General features: G+C 39.4%; 2 protein-coding genes across 8 annotated transcripts in view; one reads left to right on the top strand and one right to left on the bottom strand.

The window, feature by feature from the left end:
* Positions 1–7,350: 7,350 nt before the first annotated feature.
* Positions 7,351–12,547, bottom strand: LOC309498732 (alpha-(1,3)-fucosyltransferase 7). Of its 2 annotated transcripts, none has more exons than XM_082169638.1 (2): positions 9,170–12,547; positions 7,351–8,802 (listed from the first exon to the last, which is right to left on the bottom strand). In XM_082169638.1, exon 2 carries the CDS (start codon positions 8,793–8,795, stop codon positions 7,737–7,739), a length of 1,059 nt encoding a protein of 352 aa, XP_082025764.1. In that variant the 5' UTR covers positions 8,796–8,802; positions 9,170–12,547; the 3' UTR covers positions 7,351–7,736. The 2 variants fall into 2 exon arrangements, with proteins under 2 accessions (XP_082025764.1, XP_082025763.1); XM_082169637.1 differs by having other exon boundaries at positions 7,351–8,805.
* Positions 12,548–13,656: 1,109 nt separating this feature from the next.
* Positions 13,657–15,136, top strand: part of abca2 (ATP-binding cassette, sub-family A (ABC1), member 2) — a 62,603-nt gene continuing 61,123 nt past the window's right edge. For 2 of the 6 annotated variants that reach the window (XM_082169606.1, XM_082169609.1), the window contains exon 1: positions 13,657–14,523. In XM_082169606.1, the coding sequence (XP_082025732.1) occupies positions 14,458–14,523 (66 nt within the window). In that variant the 5' untranslated portion in view covers positions 13,657–14,457. The remainder of the gene's footprint in view (positions 14,524–15,136) is intronic. The other 4 variants (XM_082169607.1, XM_082169608.1, XM_082169610.1 and 1 more) reach the window with 3 other exon arrangements.

The raw sequence follows: 15,136 nt of genomic DNA on the forward strand, positions 1-15,136 counted from the left end.
TCACATTTATTTCTAGAACACAGTTCCAGTAGTGGGATTGAATGTGAGATTGAATAAGTGCACTCAAAGTCCACAATGGTTTCGGACACCCAAATGGCTGTTCCCTCAAATATTGCCCTATTTAAAGTTTTTTGGCTTTTAGTATGAATATGTTAGCCTTACTGTTATCTATAAGCTAGTGTGCAAAAAAGTGACAAAATTCGCATTTAGAAAACCAAACCCAACGTTGAAAATGAAAATCAGGTTTATGTCAGAATCCAATGCCAGATTGACGTTGATCTCCAACGTTGGACAGACGTTGTATTGTGGTTGAAAATGAAAATCGGGTTGACGTCAGAAACCAACATCAGTCGGGTTCTAACGTCAACCCTACTTTTATTTTCAATCAATATCCAACGTCAATCTGACGTCGGGTTCTGATGTCAATCAGATGCAGGGTTCTGACGTAAACCCGACTTTCATTTCCAACCAAAATGCAACCCCTGCAACCAAAATCATCCATTGACTGATGTTACTTTCTACTCAAGGACCTTGACAGAATTGTAGTGGAGTAAAAAGTACGATATTTGTCTTTCAAATGTAGTGAAGTTAAAGTAAAAAGTTTCCAGAAAAAATAATACTCAAGTAAAGTACAGATACTCAAAAAGTGTACTTAAAGGGATAGTTCACTTTGAATTTTAATTTTTGGTATGTTTTAGCTTACCTCAAGGGCATCCAAGATGTAGGTGTCTTTTTTTCCGCAGTAGTTTCAATTTTGATATTTTTAGGTCAAACCGTTCTTGTCTGTCAGTCATATAATGCAGGTCTATGGTCACTGTCTCAAAGAGCATGCACAGAGTCCAAATTAAAACAATTACCCGAAACGAGCGGTTTGTGTGAGAAAACGAACAGTATTTATATCGTTTTTACCACTTATACACAGCCATGTCCAAGTGATCTGATCTGACGTGTACGCAGACTGGTGCATAGATATATACACACTAGATGTCGCCTTGTCTGCGGCAGTTCATTGGAACGAATGTCTTTAAGGCGACATCTAGTGTATATATCTATGCACCAGTCTGCGTACACGTCAGATCAGATCACTTGGACATGGCTGTGTATAAGTGGTAAAAACGATATAAATACTGTTCGTTTTCTCACACAAACCGCTCGTTTCGTGTCTTAGGCCATCAATGTGTACTTACGATGGGGAATTGTTTAATTTGGACGACGGGTAATTGTTTTAATTTGGACTCTGTGCATGCTCTTTGAGACAGTGACCATTGACCTGCATTATATGACTGACAGACAAGAACGGTTTGACCTAAAAATATCAAAATTGAATCTACTACGGAAAAAAAGACACCTACATCTTGGATGCCCTTGAGGTAAGCTAAAACATACCAAAAATTTACTTCAAAGTGAACTATCCCTTTAAGTACAGTACTCAAGTAAATGTACTTTGTTACTGTCCACCTCTGGCCGGGTACTGTCACTTTTCATTATCGGTGCGCACCACAATCAACCGAATGATTACATGGTCAAAATTCCTGTCTTTTTACACTATTGTAAATAGAGTTAAAAACTGACCCGAGTCACGACGCATTGCATTATGCACCTGACCTGCCAGCTGATGATGTATTTATTACATTAATAAAACATGAATAGCCTACACACTTCACTTGAATGAATACATTTTAGCTTTATTTAATCATATTATCTTTATTTATTTTATAAATGTTTACTTTTTGATTTATTAATTATAACAGACTGATGGGGGAAAAAACATTATTTTGCTGTTACTTTTTAAAAATTGGTTTTATTATTATTTAACAATTTATTTTTATTAGTTGTAATTTTTATATACATTTAACTTTTAAAATAAAGGTTTTACAACAACATCACCTTCTTCTGTTATATACTTCTTCGCCTCTAGCTCATAAATGCCAGAGGAGAACTGGCCCCCGACTGAGCCTGGGTTCTCCCAAGGTTTTTTTTTTTCTCCATTAGGTCACCTGATGGAGTTTTAGGACACCATTAGGTCACTTGATGGAGTTTTTCGGTTCCTTGCCACTGTTGCCTTTGGCTTGCTCAGTTTGGGATATTTTGGGGATATTTAATTTAATTTTATCAATCAATAAATTCTACTAGAAACCTTGTTGTATTATTTTAATTTAATACTGTGAAGCTGCTTTGATACAATCTGTATTGTGAAAAGCGCTATACAAATATACTTGACTTGACTTGACTTGACTTATATGTGGGCCTCCACCATGCTCATCTATTGTACAGTAGCCTATATGATATTGGTGGAGGGTGGTGGGGGCCCACATCAATATTTTTTCAGGGGGCCCCGAATCCTCTAGCTACGGCCATGAGAGCAGCTCGTCTCTGTGAGCGCGGCTTCTGCGTGGGATTTCCCCAGACACTCACTGTGCTCGTCAGATGGGTGCAGAGGGGCTCTGCACGTGCCACAATCATGGTGCAACATTTGCATCAACATTGCAGGAAATTTGCTCTTTTTAATGCCTGACGGATGGCCGAAGGGGAACGGTGAAATCAGCTGTCAGCAGCGCCGAGTCAGCTTGCTTGTGAGCGTGCTGATCTGTCAGACAGCCTAGTAAGGATTCAGCTTGTTCCACTGCTTGGGCTTCTTCCGACGGTGAGGAGGCTTTCTTGCAGGAGAATCAATGCAACGTGAAGATCGTCGCTGAAGGAAAATAAAAATCATAGACAGTAAAAGAAATGGACACAGCGACCCCATTGGATTCAACGGAGAAAAGTGAAGCAAATTAGAAGCACTCACTTCCTGATGGCTGAGCATACTGCGCAGACTCAAACTGAGCTTGATTACGTAGATGTGACGTGGGCAACCTGTCTAACAGTTATAAGTAAACTAGTAGCGGTGCCAAGAGAAATCTGAATCATTCCCTTCCGAATCTTGCAGAGACGGAGAGCGTGAGTAGGAGCTGACAATGAGCTAGGAGCAGGAGCAACTTTATGACTCTCTATGGGCTTCTCCCTTGACTTTATCGGACTTTATGCCTCCACGTCCCCCCGATTGACTGCGAGCTTCTCCTCCTGTCGGTAATTTCCAGAGAGTCGCGTGGTTATGACGCAATCGTTAGCCTATTTTTACAAAAACTGCTTCTACGGGGCCATAACGTAAGATACAAGGTAATGGAGCCTTTTATACATTGTCATGTTTCTTTAGAAATAAACAATGGACAAATAGAGTCTTTAAACGCCTCAGATGTAAAGTTATTCGCTGTTAAAGTGACGCCAAAATGAATGGGAGTCAATGGAATGCTAACAGCAGGTGATGGCTTGTTAGCCAATGGCAGCCTCCGGGGGTGGTAGGCTTTCCAGATGCTGGATTACCCCCCTGATAAAAATTTGTATGGGCCCCCGTAACCCCGCCCTCCAATTAGCCTACATCGAAGAGATATTTAAAGACGTTCACTGTATCAAATAGCCTATAGCCTACCACAGGGGCGCCGCCATCAATTTTGGGCCCTATGAAAGAATATGAGGTTGGGCCTCCAAAAGTGCCTGGGCCCTTAGAATCGAACCAAACAATACTATAAAAAAACACATTCTACCCAAGAACATTTCACAACCAGAACAGAACTTAAAAAAGCAAGCAGTGCATCTGTGCATCTTTGCACAGCAGCCCAAAATGTAAAAGCACAAAACTGCTCACTCATTTTAGATGCATTCTCCAGGCCTTTCTTTTGGCAAATTCATCCACGATGTCCTTGGTGTTTAATTCGGCTTTGTGCATTCTCAATGAAAAAGATAGTCTGTTCTGCGACATGGTGTTCCGCAAATTTTTTTTATTATTAGCTTCAGTTTTGAAAATGAGCGCTCCGCTGAAGCTACAGTAACCTCTCACACACACTGTTTTCTTTTGTGTGTGTGTGTGTGTGTGTGTGTGTGTGTGTGTGTGTGTGTGTGTGTGTGTGTGTGTGTGTGTGTGTGTGTGTGTGTGTGTGTGTGTGTGTGTGACGCAGCGTTTGCACGTAGAGAAGCGTAATAACAAATGCACACAAGAAATTACGGAGAAATTAGAAATGACTGAGAAACGAGAAATGACTTCACATGACATGCATGCAAAAATTATATTTATCGTGGCAACGAATGAAAAATTCATTCACTCGTTCTTTTGGCCGGTGGGCCCCCAATCGGCCTGGGCGCATTTGTACATGCATACCCTGCATGCCCAGATGCAACGCCACTGTCCCTGCACTGTTATGGCTTGTGCAGTTGCACTGTGTTATTAATTGAAGGCTTCAATATTCAGAGAAAATGTGTTTTATCTCTCTCTCTGTCTGTGTGTGTGTGTGTGTGTGTGTGTGTGTGTGTGTGTGTGTGTGTGTGTGTGCGCGTTCGTGCGCCTGGCATACACAACCAACACCCTACAGATGCAAGAGTGAGCTACCATGCTTCTTTCTTTCTGACTCATTTTATTTCTCTGTGGGCAGCTTTCTTTCGGGCGTGGCAGTCTCACAACAATTGTTTACCATGACGGCGCTAAAGCTCGCCTTTCCACTGCACACGACAAACGACAGCCGTCGGACCGGAAGTAATTCATTTCCAATGGAGAGTCGTACGGAAGCTGCGGGGAGTTCCGATCATATGCGTATGCGGAAATTTCGGATCCGATTTGAGCTTCGAATGCGTTGAAAATTATATCTGAACTTCTGCGGCTATAGACTGAATGCGACCGGTCGACCGGATGTGATGTATTCTAATCACAACTATGAGCGCGAAGCTAGAATTATCAATATTTTAACACGTCATTATGTAAATGCTATTTATGTAAAATGTCGGTTATTAATAATCATGGTAGAAATAAATATTTTATAATCATTAAATAAATTTTTATATTGATTAGCCCTATATAAAATCTACTGTTTTTATTTAAGATGTATTGAGGGTCATTTGTTTTGTGTGGATATATATTCATGCATGCATTACATTCATTAAAATCATTAATTTTACCTTTTTGAATAGCCGAGGGTAACGGTTTCTTCACGACCAAGTTCAAATTTACTATCACTTATTGAAGTCCCAGGACATTTGAATGTTTAAAGTCTTTAGAAGCCTACTCCTCCTGTATTAAGTAGGCTATGCTGCTATGGCGCCACATAGACTTTGAGCGTGGAGGGGGTGCAGCCCACGTCCAACAGCTCTTGCAGAAAAGACAATACCAGTGGTATGTTGCAACAGTTTGTTGGTTCACATAGATTAGACTACTACTTAAGTTAACAGTTTACTGATCACAAAGTGATGAGAGTAAGATCCTCTACACAGTGCCGCCACTAAAATTTACAGGAAACAGGATAAAATGATGGGTTTTTAAATTTAACTCTTGGAATCTCTTGAATTTCCATTTAAAAAAATCTTACAAAATCAATACAGATGCTCTACAAGAATTCCTACCTGTCAAAAAGCTTCAGCTGAAACTTTACTTCGTTTCTAGATGCATGAAAGGAAACCACAGAAACAGTTTTAGATGTCTCATTTTTTAAGAGGATGTGAGATTTTGTCCCCTGTGAGCTTTTTCCGACCTTAAGACATCGATTGCAAAATGACATTGGTCACAACAAACTGTTGCTCTAGTTACTATCAAGGGTTTTGTGATCAGGATTTTCAAATCAACACACTAAGATGAAAGATACTTAAAGGTGCTAATCGTCTTGATTTTTATCAGTCCAAATTAAAACATGTCAATAGTTGAGATCTTATTTCCTTTGGGTTATGCAGAAGAGAACCTAAAGCATGCGAAGACAAAGATGTGATTTGATCACAGATTTCAGAAAGCATAAAATCAATTTAATATCCTCCTGATCTGATGTGTTATGAAGGTGTTGCATGGTTTCACTCCAAACTTTGATTTCTTATTTGGACAGGAGCAGTTGGCAGCCATTTTGTGAAGCCCAGGGAACAATTGGGGGTTAGGTGCCTTGCTCAAGGGAACCTCAGTCATTTCCAGTCAGTATTGAGAATCGAACCCACAACCTTTGGATTACCATTAGGCCACAACTGCCCCTTAAAATTTCAGCTTTTAAAACAAAATAGGAAGAGTTGAGTCTCAAATGTATTATTAATTTACAGCCCTCTGAGATTGATACCCTCTGAGACACATAATAAACTATAAAATAATAACACTATAAAAAAACAGAGATCTTGCAAGGACTCATAGAACCCTTGATGTTATACACCCCTGACACCCAGCTTGTTATAATAGTTTGTTATAAATGTGTGGGTGTGTGAGCCTGGCACACATAACCAACACCCTACGGATGCAAGAGTGAGCAGCCATGCTTCTTTCTGACTAATTTTATTTCTCTGTGGGCAGCTTCGGGTGTGGCGATCTCACAACAATTGTTTACCATGGCATTATAGGTAAAGATTTAGTTTACTTTGATTAAAGTGAGCTCCATCTTGCAAATAAGTTATTTAAAAAAATAACTTAATTAAAAAATATATGATTTAGAAGCATGATGCTTTTAAATTGCATTTATTAAATTTTAAGAGAACGTTACCAAAACTTGATAACATCACACCGGAAGGGTGTTCCGACACAGTGAGCGGTGCTAACAACTCGGTAACACGACATTCGATCTTGAAAGCAGATCCAATTGTTTGTATATTAATAAAGTAACACTGGAATAAATTAATTTGATAATTTACTAGCATTTATTGAAGTCCCAGGATCTAAATGCAAGCAGTATTTATTTACACAAAACTTAGGAACAATACACATGAACAGAACAACCTAACCATAGGCAACGTAGAACTGACAACTGAACAGAATCAAACACAGAGTTTAAATACACAGGGACTAATCAAAGTAACGAGACAGCTAACGATGGAATTGATGAACAACAGGTGATAGGAATCAAATAATAAGACAATGGAAATCTGGGTCAAAGGAATGGGTAATCCTAACACACACAGTCAAACATGAACTGAACAATGAAAACTAATCTAGAATTCAGACATGAACCGAAAACCAGAACAAAACTACACTCAAAACGTGACAGAAATTATATATTTAAGTACTGAGTAATATTAATTAGCAACATGTACTTATTATAGGGTTAGGGTAGTAGGATTAGGATTTGGTTGAGCAGGGTAGTTGCATGTAATTATGCATAATTTACTGTTATTACTATGGTAAGTACATGTAACAAGGACACTAAAATAAAGTGTTACATTTTTTTTATTATAAATACAATGCACTTATAATATACAGATTTATTTAATGTTCTTTCAAACACTCACAAATTTTAAGATAAAAAGATTACAAAATAGATGTCACGGCTGGTTGCAGGAATTCAGGAGACTAGAAGCAGTATCTATTTGCAACAGTCATTTTTATTTACAAAAGACCAAAACAGAAACACAGCAGAGACCAGAAGATAGCAGAAAATGAAGCAAACCAACATAATACAACTGACCCTGAACTGAAACAAACCAAGCGTTTAAATACACAGAACATAATGAGATGATTAACTAGACACAGGTGTAGCACATGAGGTCAAATTAAAAACCATGACAACAAACAAGGGAAAGGTCAAAACAAAACAGGGAAAAATACAGTAGCCTATTATTGTATTATAAATACAATTTATTATTATATATTAATTTATTATTATTATAGATTTATTTACTATTCCATTAAACACTTATCACAATAAAACATTACAAAAAAACATTACAAAAAATAGATGCCAGAGGTAGGGTTAACTGTTGACCCAGCTATACAAGTCACTGTACACTTTTTTATGCTTAGAGAGCTGGTCATAATGCATGCAAATATGACAGAGTCTCTCTCTCCAGTCTGTGTACATTCTAACATCATAGTAATGGTGCCATCTAAAATAAGATTCATAACGCTCTCTATCAGCGGCCACTTGACTTAAGAAAGTAGCCAGCGCCTTAACGCTGCTGAAGTCATTTACATGGATGAATGATTCTGGTGGAATTGATAGTTCATAAATGTTCCTGGGTGGGCCGAGCACCACCGGCACACTCCCTGCCTGAAGGGAGTTATGCCACAGCTTCTCCGAAATATAGTCTGTAGATATTGAGTTTTCAAAGGCAAGGTAGAAGTAACATCGAGATATCGTGGAAAGCAGCTTTTTGTTTGAGAGCGGCCGCTTGGACCACTGACCGTATACTTCTATCAAATTTGATGGAATGTGTTTCTTCAGCTGCTGGAAAACTAGAGAGCGACTCTGATTGGCTTTGTATTTGCTGACCACCCAGCAAACTAGGCAGTCGCTCTTCTTCGGAATGATGTACGTGGCATTAGTCCTTTTAGAAACGAGTTCTCCGTATGGCATGAAGATGTCAGCGTCACGACGATAACTCATCGTCCAGTTGAACAAGCCATTGTAGTTGCTAAGGTTGTGGTTGTTTGTAGGAGGTTCCAGTGATAACCAAAGCCACTTCTGCATTGGTGGACGCGTAAGGTGGAGAGGAAGTTTGGAGTGACCAGTCCAGAGCTCATAGAAGTGGAACACTACAACATCTGCTTGAGCGAAACTGGCTTGGTTATCCTCCAGAAAGCATCTAGGGATTTCATATTTATCCATACAGACGCCTCTCCCGACTCTGTAGGGAACTCCGAAAGGCCAGTGCCACAGTAGGATGGTGATGTTATGGTCAAGAATGTTTGGTCCGCTGGACTCAATCTGACTCAAAAGTAGCATGTTTATACTCCAGGATAAAAAATTGAAGAGCAGTACAAAGCCAAACAGACAACAGAGGGCATGGTTATGTTGTTTCAATAATTGCATGGCACAACTACTGTGAAGACAAAGAAGTGAGGTGGTTACAGATATCAGACAGCATCAAATCAATTTAGTCTCTTCCTTTTGGAAGTATGACTAAACCCTGATGTGATGTGATGACATCATTTAATCATCACTTCACATGGTTTCACTAACAACTTTGCATTGGTTTGTTACAAAATTAAAAATTAAAAAACTGCACTAATATTAAAGCAGGTTGGAATCATACTATGCACTGCCATTTTAATAGCAAAATAATATATTTATTTTTCTAATATGCTCACAATAAAGGTAAATCATTTACATATAAAACAATATCTTTATTTTTGTTATTGTATTTTCTAACATAATGCAGGCACAATTAAACTACTATTACTTACCTTGGCTTCAGAGTCCAGGACCGAAATGAAATTTAAGTAAGCAATTGCAGCAAGCAGTTTAGTAAGAATGCCACTGCTTTGTGGGCGAATGATACAGCGAGTGTGTATCCGGCCCTGCCCCGCCTGTTGGCAGACAAACTCACAACGCAGAATGTTGGACACATGAAATCAATGTGGTGCAAAGATTTCCCCTGCACATGTGTAAAAGCCACACCTATTATGGCGCGGAGCAGGCAATGTCTCTGTGATATTATACAAAACTACAACTTATAGCTTTTGTGGTTCAGATAATATTTTACAGAAATTACTGAGAGGATTTTAATATAAGGGGTTAAAGGAAACATTTTTTTAATCTAAAATGAACATTTAAAAGTATGGATTGAGCTGTTGTCCATCTGAAATGCTTTGGTTGGTCCCACTGCATATCACATTTCATGTGCGCAGGTTATATCTTTTTTAACACCAAATTCAAAGATATTTTTAGAATCTGCCCTTGTTTGGCAAAGAATGTGATCAGTAATTATTTTGTGTGGAAATAAATTATTTATAATATAATATAATATTCACAATGGACCAATATATGATGTTTTATTAATCTTCTGTTGATTTTTACAACCGTATGAGTTTTACCCGTGTTTTAGTAGATTTGACAGAAAATTTACAGCTGCTAGTAGGCTAATATTCCTTCAGTAGGCATACATTAAACAGATTTTTTCTTACAGTATAATATTATATAATATACTTTCCATTCAGATTTTAAAGAGTGGATGTCATTTTAGTGGATGTCACAGTTTTGGGGTCTTAATGATTTATTGTTTTTTGTGAGTTGGCCATTTAAAGGATTTGAAAACTTTGGGGGGGGGGGGGGGGGGGGGATTTTTCTTTTTCCTGTTGTGGGCTGATGCTGTAGAGAGGGGAAACCCACAACCTGGTCTCTAACCTTACCCACACCTAACATTTAGCGCTGTTATTTGTCATGAGAAATAGCCCTATCACCTTGAGTCCCACTGTATGAAGTGTGAACACAAGTACATTCATTTGTCACGTTATCGTTTTTAATTAGTATGGTGTGCGCTAATAGGCTAGCCTATTTATAGACACTAGAGGGAGGTGTTGACAAAAAATTTAGATGAAACTATCATGTCGAAGCTTTTTATGTACAATACATTGAATCAATAAAGGCATCAGCACAATATACACAAAACGAACATATTGTTGCATTATTGATTTGCAAGCTCTCTTTATTTATAGGGAGATTCAAACATTTAGCGGTGGGGAGATGATTCATCCCAGTGACTTGAATCTTTTGCGTACACTATAGGGAAAGCTATACCCTGCGTCCCAAATTCCCAATGTGCATACTATCCGCCCTATCTGCCCTAAATAGTATTGACAATTACTAATGTCACATACTATTTAGGATGGATAGTATGCACATTGGGACGCAGGGAATAGTTTCCAACTACTTTCTGAGTTTCAATTCATTTATGAAATGAGCTCCAGATCACGAGCAATACTAGTTATCGCGCCAGCGCCTCCATGTCCTGATTATATTCATTTGCTTCTTGTTTATTTAAATTTATTTTTATTTGATTAAATTGAATTTCAATAAATTTATTAAAATTACGATACAAATGATACAAAACGAAATTCACTTTAAAGGTGCAGTGTGTCATTTTTAGCGGCATCTAGTGGTGAGATTTCCGAATTGCAAACAGCCAGTCACTCATAGCCTATCCTTCAAATTGCAAACTCGAAGGAGGGTGGTCAAATGTGTAACAGATTGTCAACGTAAAAACAGTCATTTGCATGGTGGAACAAGCAGTGCTATATAGAAATATATTCTGCCATACGCAAACGCCGCCCCTGGGTAGGCTACACCCCAAACGGCAATACAATAAAAAATTTGTTTTACTATACAGCTGTACGCGTCTCCGTGTGGACAAGGCCTAAAAAATATAAAGTGGTTCAATATCTCTTTGTTATGGGCGAGTCATTGAATCACTCAACCGATTCGCTAAGGGCGAGTCATTGAATCACTCACTTAGCCGATTCTTAAAGGAACACTCCACCGTTTTTTCATATTAAACTATGTTATTCCCTTAACTAAGACGAGTTGATACATACCTCTCTCGTCTCAGTGCGTGCACTCAATCGCTCTGGCGCGCGGCGACACTTTGATAGCACTTAGCTTAGCCCAGTTCATTCATTAGGGACCAAACAGAGATGAAGTTAGAAGCGACCAAACACCTCCACGTTTTCCCTATTTAAATACAGTTACACGAGTAGTTACACGACCAAGTATGGTGACACAAAATAAATGTAAAAAGCGGGTAAAAAGGATAACTATAATGTATGGTGGAATAGCACTTGTGAGCACTTCGACTCGGCGCAGTAAAAAGTCACGTTGGTTCTAATGACAGAAGTGAGAGGGAGAGGGGGAGAGGATTTTTCAGGCATGACTTTTTACTGCGCCGAGTCGAAGTGCTCCCAAGTGCTATTCCGCCGTGATTATTTGTGAATCATCTATGATTTTATACATTGTTTTGATTGATTGTGACTATAACAGTTACTTTTTGAAGAACCTGGTAAGAAAGGGTAATCAAATACATAGTTAAAAAATGTATTTTTATTTCTAGAAAATATTCACATCGTTAAAATTGCCCCGTAATGTCACTCTTTACATTGTCGTCTTTGTGTCTGGCCGTGGCGCTGGCTAGGCAGAACTGCAGATCGTAGGCTACCACACAAGTCTTGTACGTAACGTGACCATTTAGTACAGTTATAGGCATCTAAAGATTTATATGCCCTCAGTTTCTCTTTACGCTCAGTTTCTCTATAAGGTAGGAGTAGAAGTCAGGCCACTCTATCGGAGGTAGTGTTAACGTTAATCCTGTCAGATCGTCCATCCATTGACTGAGCGTGTCCGTTCAAATTAACTTTTGCAAATAACAATCGCGGTCCTGGACAGTGAGTGACCTTGCACATTAAGATCAAAATAGGATTTTCTCCAGTCATTATTAAAAAACAAGCTAACAAAACTCGCAAACTAACGTTAGTAAAGCGGCCAGAGGGATCGTTCTGCCACCACCTAAGCTCCTCCCACAAAAAAACTTAACCATGTTTACCAACTGAAAATTGGTCTATAGCCGAATCTCTTTCGGTACTACCAGAGAATGTCTAATATGGCGAGAAGTTTCACTCTCAGTACACTTCCGGCTTCTGAACTGGTTGCAGTTCCACTCTGATTCCATATGAGGGCGCTCACAGGACGAGTGCAGAATGAATGGAGGTCTATGGAGATATTGCTCTCAAAATCCACTTTTCTCAGGATATAATTTTTTGTCGAGTAATTTGAATGTTGTTTTCAAAAGGGGATGCAAAGAAATTACACATTGCTGGGTGTTAGATTTTTTTTAGTCACTTATTTGCTTTAAAAAGTCTTTTAAAGTGTCAATGACGTCATACACCGACCAGAGATACTGCTTTACGGCAATCCTTCAGTCACTTTGGTGCTTCGCGCTCTGCACTTTCTTTTCTCTCGAGGCATCGACAACACAGCTGTCACAGGTAAATACAAGTGCTAGAAGAGTTTTTGTTTTGTTTGTTTCTGGTCCCGCTTCGGATGCCACGATGCCATCAAGCTGTATCTCTGGTCGTAATCAGCCCTTCACTGACCAATCAGCGTTCATTAGCAGAATGCTACCGTGTTATGGGCAACAACAACTCAACCTGTAAGAAATCGAAAGGACATAAGTACTCGTTCATTCAACTTTCGACCTATAACCCATGTTGAACTTGCAAAACCTACAATCAAATTTGAGATTTCTCAACGGCAATCGGGTGAAAGAGACAAATTTAGCCGTCTAGCCCCATAGACTCCCATTCATTTTGCACTCATGGCGAGCGCCCCCAGTGGAACTCTGGTGGAACTACAACCAAAATTCGGTACAATAGGACTTAATAGGGAGTGGGCAGGCTCTCCGTAGACGGGCTCTGGTATTACTTTGACGTCGGTAACTGTTAGGCTTCTTCTGTGGAAGAACATGACACACCCCTGCTAAAATGTAGTGCCAGTATGCGCTCATTTGCGCCCCCTCCAGCTGGTGGCCCTCTATGCGACCCACTGTTTAGTTACTACCACCGTTTATAGTTACTACCAAAGTCCTTTGTCTCTGATACTACCCACCGTTCGCCTATATGCCTAAAGTTTAAAAACGGATATTAAAATATCTTTAATCGCTGAAAGGACGGGGAGCGACATTCCCTGGACGATTTTCCTGGCATAGGCTATACCAGTTTCAGAACAGAATTCTAATCTTACTATTCATAGACCTAAATATAAGGCAGACACAGTAAGAGTAGCCTAGTATGCTGTATTCTGTCTATGAGTCAGAACATTGAAGTTAAAGAGAACGACTCCTTCAAATGATTCGTAAAAAAAAAAAAAAACGATTTGCTTACTATTGCCTCTGGTATAATCCCCCAGTTAATGGTCTCCCACAGAGTTGCCCCAGAACATCTGACCTTTATGCGTGTCTAATGGTTGTTGGAACATAATTATTAATCTGTCATATTTTTTTTTTGTACAAATCGTGATGCCTGTAGGAACTGTAGTCGTGCCATTTTTTTCCAACCGCCTACTGTTGAAACCAGTGCCATGCAGCAGAGGGTGCCATTCGCTTTTCTCACTCTCAAAACTATTTTCAAGGGTAACTCGCTATAATAACACACTGAACAACGATCACAGACTTCATGCAATCCACGACAGCCACAAAAAAAATGTGATCTCGGATAAATCTGTCCATCCAGGAGGGATTTACCTCAGTCCCAGAAGTAAAGCTAAAGATGAGGAGATTAAAATGTTCTCACATCGATGGAGTTTCTATAAATAGCCCAGCGTCGCAGAATGATGAGGATTCAGCAGCGCATCAGTAATCCAGCTGAGGCAGCCGCTATTACCATAAAATCACATCTGATCTACTTGACACATCGGTCGCGCGCTCAATGAAGAGCTCAATATAGGCTACTATAACAATAAGAAACGTTCGCTCGCTACGTTTGGCCAAAGCTGACAGGGGTATCCGCCCACTGCTTAATGAGATGCGAATATCTGTATCTGCTGCTACCAAAAGAGCTGATCACAAACCCAGCCCTGTTATTTCAGGATGTTTGGCTTTGTCACACGCCGGGGAGGACATAATGCAAATAAAGCGGAATCTCAAAACAACAACAACACTGTGATGAATAGATTATAATTTGCGACTTCATTCTCCAACTCATCGAAAATGGGATTTCTTCACCAGCTACACCTTCTCCTGTGGAAGAACGTGACTTTAAAGCGGAGGGGACCGGTAAGACTGTCTTACACGTATCGCGTAAAAAAAAAAAAGTATTATTATTTTATTTAGGCCTTGATTTTTTTTGTTTAAACATCGCTAGAGATGCACGAGCAGGCGGGTGTCAGTACGGATTGAGGTAGCCTATTGCATAAACAGTCTACAGGCAAATAAAATGTTTATCATGGCTGTAATATGCTACTGCTTCAGCACGATTTGGCCATCTAAATATTTAACAATTTTCTAAATCTGTTGAATCAACGTGGGCGGAGCCAAATAGCTTAAAGGAAGTTGTGTTGACAGTCGATCACATAGCCTACTAACAGGTTGTTTAGGAAACTAACAGGTTGTTGTCTGAACAACGCATGTTAGTTTGACTTTGACCACACATCAGGCAACCTGTTAGCAGGGTGAGATTGTTAGCTGGTGCTGATGTTGAGAAAATAACCATTTTATCCCTGATGTGTATCAGAGTGTACTGAACCAGATGGAATTCAACCCCCTCTAACGTTCAGGTACATTAAACAAACATGCAATATGCAAAATGTCTGCCTTATGACATGTCAGTGGCCTTTAACTACCAGGAAACATGATCCTGGTGCTTCAAGGACTAAAGTACTGTGGTGTT

This window comes from Leuciscus leuciscus, assembly GCF_965113295.1.
Source record: "Leuciscus leuciscus genome assembly, chromosome: 5".
Classification (NCBI taxonomy): Eukaryota; Metazoa; Chordata; class Actinopteri; order Cypriniformes; family Leuciscidae; genus Leuciscus; species Leuciscus leuciscus.